At 33.3% G+C, this 6,715-nt stretch overlaps 1 protein-coding gene across 1 annotated transcript; it reads left to right on the forward strand.

Annotated features, from left to right (window-relative positions):
- Positions 1 to 1,225: 1,225 nt before the first annotated feature.
- On the forward strand, positions 1,226 to 4,451 carry LOC120083914 (protein KINESIN LIGHT CHAIN-RELATED 1). Its single transcript, XM_039039823.1, has 3 exons — positions 1,226 to 2,133; positions 2,703 to 3,611; positions 3,951 to 4,451. Exons 1-3 carry the CDS (start codon positions 1,496 to 1,498, stop codon positions 4,183 to 4,185), a joined length of 1,782 nt encoding a protein of 593 aa, XP_038895751.1. The 5' UTR covers positions 1,226 to 1,495; the 3' UTR covers positions 4,186 to 4,451.
- The last annotated feature ends 2,264 nt before the right edge of the window (positions 4,452 to 6,715 follow it).

The following is a 6,715-nucleotide window of genomic DNA, read 5'->3' on the forward strand; positions in this document are numbered from 1 at the left end:
AAAAATTGTATCAAATTTCAAGAGTAATTCCATCATATGTTAAAAGAACTTATCATAATAATAATAAAGAAAATTGTTAATAGTAGATTAGCACTACATAATATTCGGAATTTGACAAAAAGAACGGAATCAATAATTGAATGGAGAATTTACTAAGAAATTACTCCATCAAATAGAATTTGAACTTTAAACTTTTTTTATGCGACTTTGATCACTTTAGAGAAAATATATGCCACTTTTCAATTTGTCAATTTTAACGTAACTTGATTAGTTAAGACATATTAGAGGTTGACTTTTCAACTTCTCTTCCCATACATTTAGATATTTTAGAAAGAACTATATATGTTGACTAATATTTAATAGAACAATTAATTTATATTGAATTAAAAAGCTAATGAAAATATAAAAAAATAATAAAATTTCGCGTATATTACAATGTTAAAAGTGTAGCGATATAAAATAAATAAATATATATATATATATATATATATTTTGAAGAAACAAGAATAAGAAGGATGAGGAGGGGAAGAAAAATATAATGATCTAAAAAATTCAATTTCAAACTTGAATTTTAAGTAAACAAGAAAAGCATTATATTCTTCCAAATCAAGTTGGAAAATTATGAAAAACCATTTAATCCAACAATAAATTAAATAAAAAGTTTAATTTTGGATTTAAGTAATGAAATCGATATTTTATTCAAAAGTAAATTAAAAATTTGTGAAAGAAAACAACTTATCCCATAAATCAGTCTAAATCAAGTCAACAAACCCTCCAAAATTCAAATTAAAAAGACCCAAACCCAGCTTAAAAAAAGAAGTCCAATTCCAACAAATCAGTACATAAGTAGAAACAAAATTAAAAAAAGATATATAGTTTTGCACTCAAATACAATCACCATATCCAAATCTTACAATAATTTGAAAATGAATTAATTTATTTATAAATATAATAAATTTTTACTATTATGTGGGTGATAGATAATTAATGATAAATATCTATAAATATCAATGATAAGTTGTGATATTTTGTTATATGTAAATGTCAGTAAAAATGGTGGGGAGTTATATTATTTAAGATTTAAGAAATGAATTATTCAACGAAAAAAAAGATAATAATTTCTGAAAACGTAATGTAAAGGAAAAAGAAAAAGGAAAAAGGTTTGAAATTACGATTTTAGTCTCCGAACCTAAGTTTGTCTTGGTTCACTGACTGGAGCAGAGCGACAGCTTAGAGTTGACAGCTAAGACAGTCATTGACATCTGATCTACTGCGCCTTCAACTTCAAACCCTCACTCTGAAGCTTCTTCATTTCCTTTCAATTTTCCCTTCTCAATCTTTCTTCTCAATTTGGTTCAGCAAGGTGGGCTGTTTCATTCCCTTGATCCCTAATACTAACCCCCATTTCCCCAAATCAACCTTAAACCCTCTTCAAATCTACTTCCATTTCCATTTCCCCTGTTTTTTCGTTTTTTTTTTTTTTACTTCTTCCGCTATGCCGGGTTTGGTCTCCGTCAAAACCCCCCCGGACGCCCCTCCCCTTCGGATCTCCGTCCCCGATACACCCCCAGCCACCAATCACCGACCCCCATCTCCTCTAACCAAGAAACAACCCTCTCCTTCTCCTTCTCGATCCAAGCCCTCCCCAAATGGGAAGAAGAAGCTTCAACCGGAGAGTCCGACGGCGGCCCAATTTCCGCCTGATTCTTCTCTCGACAACCCCGATCTTGGGCCTTTTCTTCTCAAGCTAGCTCGTGACACCATTGCCTCCGGGGACGGCCCGAACAAAGCCCTAGATTACGCGATCCGAGCATCCAAGTCGTTTGAGCGATGTGCCGTGGATGGCGAACCGAGCTTGGACTTGGCCATGAGTCTCCATGTTTTAGCAGCCATTTATTGCAGCTTGGGCCGGTTCGAGGAGGCGGTACCGGTTCTTGAACAGGCGATTCGAGTCCCTGACATTGGAAGAGGGCCGGATCATGCTCTTGCTGCTTTTTCTGGCCATATGCAACTGGGTGATACGTATTCTATGCTGGGTCAGATCGAGCGCTCCATTGGTTGCTATGAAGAGGGTTTGAAGATTCAGATCGAGGCCTTGGGAGAGACGGATCCCAGAGTTGGGGAGACTTGCAGGTTTGCTTTCTACTGTTATTTTGTATTAGATGCAGGTCAGTGTTTAAGAAATGTGAGGAATTTGTGGCATTTGTATTGGATTTTTTTGGGTTGGATGTGGATTTTAAGATTGTGCTTTAACTGCGGATGTTGGGAATACATTATTGTTTAAGTGTCAATTTTTTGCTGTGTATTTTTTTCCTTGGAATTCTCTGTCTAGTGACTCTAGTTTAGTGTTAAATAAGTGTATTTTTTTGGTTTAAAGCTTTCATTTGATGTAGTGTTTCTGTTTTCTTGATTTGTTCTCTGTTGTGTGGGAAAAATGGATCTCTGAGACAACTATTTGTCTGGGCTTCTATTGTCCTAGAGTTGAGTTGTTAGGCTTCTTGTATTTGTATTTTGATTGCTAGAGGTTCTGTTAATTGAGCAGGACCTGTTGCGTAAGACTTTGATATTGGTTCATTTTTGTTTGAAGGAAATGGTTAGTTTATGGGTGGAGTTAGTGTGTGTGAATCTTATAAGTCGAGGATCAACGAAGCTGTCCTGTTAAGTCTGTTATTCATTTTTGGATAGTATTGTATTATATGCAGGTATTTATCTGAGGCGCACGTTCAAGCAATGCAGTTTGATAGAGCAGAACAATTGTGCAAGAAAACTCTTGAGATTCACCATGCACATAGTGAGCCTGCGTCACTTGAAGAAGCAGCTGACCGTCGGTTGATGGCACTCATTTGTGAGGCAAAAGGTGATTATGAATCGGCGCTTGAGCACCTTGTCCTGGCTAGTATGGCAATGATTGCCAATGGGCAAGACAGTGAGGTTGCTGCCATTGATGTCAGCATTGGAAATATTTATATGTCTCTATGTCGCTTCGACGAGGCAGTTTTCTCGTACCAAAAGGCACTCACTGTATTCAAAGCATCTAAGGGTGACAACCATCCTTTGGTCGCCTCTGTTTTCATACGCCTTGCCGACTTGTATCACCGGACTGGAAAGCTCCGGGAGTCCAAGTCTTATTGTGAAAATGCAATGAGGATATACTCTAAGCCTGTGCCTGGAACTTCACCTGAAGAAATAGCTGGTGGGTTGACAGAAATTTCAGCAATTTACGAGTCTGTTGACGAGCCCGAGGAGGCATTGAAGCTCTTGCAGAAGGCAATGAAGATGTTGGAGGATAAACCTGGACAGCAAAGCACGATTGCTGGGATAGAAGCACGGATGGGAGTGATGTTTTACATGGTTGGAAGGTATGAAGACGCAAGGAATGCTTTCGAGAGTGCAATATCGAAACTCAGAGCCACCGGGGAGAGAAAATCTGCATTCTTTGGTGTTGTGTTGAATCAAATGGGTTTGGCCTGTGTGCAGTTGTTTAAGATAGACGAAGCTGCTGAGTTGTTTGAAGAAGCAAGAGGAATTTTGGAGCAAGAGTGTGGCAATTGTCATCAAGATACCATTGGAGTATATAGCAACCTTGCTGCAACCTATGATGCTATGGGAAGGTAGTTCACATTATCTAATCTGTTTCCTTACAATCATATTATCCATATATCGTTGCATCTGCATTTCTTACTTGGGAGCTCGGCCCCTTTGCTCTCTCATGGATTCCATAGTTACCTAAACTGATTGAAAGGAAATTATGGTTTTGCCCGGGTCAATGGTCAAGTTATAAATTCGAATATCTTTGAAGTCATAGGTTAAGTCTATAGCAATTTTCGTGATAAAATATGGTGTCAAAACATTATGTTTGCTCATAATCCCTTTCGCGAGTGTTTGTATTGAGTTTCAATTGAGAAAAGTGAGTAATGCAGATCGGTTGATGGAATGCTTTTATATTGCAGAGTCGACGATGCTATTGAAATATTGGAATCTGTTCTTAAGTTGAGAGAAGAGAAGCTTGGAATTGCAAATCCGGATTTCGAGGATGAAAAGAGGAGACTGGCTGAGCTACTGAAGGAAGCAGGCCGAACCCGAAACCGCAAAGCAAAGTCTCTGGAAAACCTCATTGACCCGAACTCGAGGAAGACAAAGAAAGAGGCAACAAAGAAGTGGTCGGGCTTGGGATTTAGAATTTGAATGGAAAAATCTCCTTGAATATCAAATCTGCATTACTGATCCAACATGCACATTCTGTAACATATAAGATCATGTATAGAGTTGATTTAATTTTTTCTTTTCCAATTGGAGCAAGCCCTTTTCTCTTTATCAACTGAACTCATTTATTGTTTTCCCTCCCTTTGTGCTGTTAATTGTTTCATTGAATGTCTGTGCTGTAAGGCTGTTAATGGAGAAAGAAAACATTTGATCTTGATTGAATAAGATTGTGGAAGAATGTTTTCTCATTTTCATTATGTTAATTCATAGTTTGAATTTAATGGTCATGTCGAAGTTGAAGTGTATTGACCTTTTAAGTGTTTCAAGAATTATTTTTTCTCACATAAAAATATTGTTTTAAGCACTTAAAAGTTAATTTAGATAAATTCGTAATTTATATTTGGTTGAGTTTATGATTTTTGAGAGTGAAATAAGTTATTAAGATTTATATGATTTATGAGATTAGAACAATTTCTTATCCTTCTCATCTCAAATTTCGGTGATTTGAGGAAAAAGAAAAGTAACATTAATAAAACTAACGTAACAGATTAAACAAGGGCAAAAAAGGAAAAAAAGTACCTACTTGCAATGGATAAAAAGTAGATTCTTTTCTTCTTTTTCTTCTCAAAGTTAGATGAATAAAAGAAGACTGACCATGTCCTATATTTATTCGAAGTTAGAGGACTATATTTCTACGTTTTAAAAGGATAGAGACCAAAATAGAATAAGCAACATTGTAATGTTTTATGTCAATAAACATAGTTTAAATGATTGAAATATTAATATAATGAGTAGTTATAAGTTAAAATCTTCTAGTGTGGTGCTTACCGATGTTTAATGAAAAAGGATGAAACAATGCACTATAAAATAAAATTAAAAAAAACTATATACTAGTATGGTGCTTATCGAACATAATTCAAACATCACTAAAATTAGGTTGTATTGTGTATCTCTGTGTGAATGTCTCTCATCCTATTTGTATACAGATTATTCACTGTTCCATGACTATTTTGATTGTTTGTCTTAACTTTCATGTAGTTCAACACAGATGTGGTACTCATTTAATCAAACATCACCAAAGAAGACTCTTGAAATTAATAGATTAAAGTCAAAACGACTTACTTACCTCGGAATAATGATAAATAGTATTATATTATTAATCATTAATGACATATTAAATGCTAAACTAGGTACTTGACAAAAATATTAGTAAAATTTAGGCATTCTCAAAATTATTTGTAAAAGTAGTGTACATTATTTTTGTCACCATTCAAAATTTGTATTGGGTTGCATCCTTTGAAGACACAAACACTTTCTTCTTCTTCAAATGATCCTTAATCGTGTTTTTTTTTTTTCTTAACTTTTTGTATTTGACATTTGATTTTTTTTTTTTCATTTTTTTCTTCATTGTATGTTTTGTTTACTTATGTCTTAAAATAAAATATTAAATTAAATTACTTTTTTTTTTTTTTTTTATAGAAAAGTCACATTTTTTGTCCTTAAATTTTAGGTTTAATTTTTGTTTGATTTCTAAATTTCGAAATGTTACAATTTTATCCTTGAAGTTTGAAGTTTATTTCAATTTGATCTCTAAATTTCAAGATTTATACTTAAACCTCGAATTTTCACTCAATACTTACTTTCAATGTTTATAGTTAATTAATTTAAAAGAATTAAAATTTTTCATTTTTTTTTCTTAAAGAATTAAGAGAAATATAGTTGATTAAGTTTTACTATTAAAATTTGTTGGTAATTATTTTAATATAGCCCTCAATTGTCACATCATTAGAGAGGAGAACAATTTTGTCATGCTACTTTAGCATAATTTCAAAGTTGTTATTTGATATAGAAAGATGTTTTTGAGATAATTATCTCCCATTCTTTTTCATTGATGAGGCTTCGGGCAGTCGGTTTTGTTTGTTTGCATTGTTGGTTGTTGGCCTAAAAAAGTTAATTCTAAAATTCCACTTAATAATTATTTTAAATTAATCAATAAACATATACACCAAAGACTAAAAGTGAGTATTTAGTGAAAATTTGATATTAAAAATGTAAATATTAAAACTTTTGGACCAAATTGAAATAAAATACAAACGTTAGGGGTAAAATTATAACATTTGAAACCTAAAATTGATATCAAACTCAAAATTTAAAGACTAGTGTAACATTTTGAAATCTGAAGACCAAATAGAAAGTAGATTCAACACGTGAGGACGAAAAAAGATCATTTCTCCTCTATTTCTTAAAAAAATTAGAGTTAAACAATTGCATAGCCTTAAGAAATTTCTTTTAACATAAACTAAATTATTCCCTATAAAAATTCAAGTTAATATTGCACTACAATCTTATGAAGGAGTTTTACAAACAAAATATTCTTATTCATTACAAGAAGAATATAAGAATATTGGTACTCCCTATGTTCGTGATGCGATTTTCTATGACGATTGGCTTATATCCGACAATCCCATCAATTCAGAATCCATAATTAATTTACTGAAGACGTAGGTTAATT

The sequence above is a fragment of the Benincasa hispida genome, chromosome 1, assembly GCF_009727055.1.
Source record: "Benincasa hispida cultivar B227 chromosome 1, ASM972705v1, whole genome shotgun sequence".
Classification (NCBI taxonomy): domain Eukaryota; kingdom Viridiplantae; phylum Streptophyta; class Magnoliopsida; order Cucurbitales; family Cucurbitaceae; genus Benincasa; species Benincasa hispida.

Bases quoted from the DNA above. Each gene is read 5' to 3' on its own strand.
- LOC120083914 (XM_039039823.1), top strand. From the start codon at position 1,496: ATGCCGGGTTTGGTCTCCGTCAAAACCCCCCCGGACGCCCCTCCCCTT. The intron at 2,134-2,702 runs GTTTGCTTTCTA...TATTATATGCAG, and splicing joins AGAGTTGGGGAGACTTGCAG to GTATTTATCTGAGGCGCACG. The intron at 3,612-3,950 runs GTAGTTCACATT...TTTATATTGCAG, and splicing joins ACCTATGATGCTATGGGAAG to AGTCGACGATGCTATTGAAA.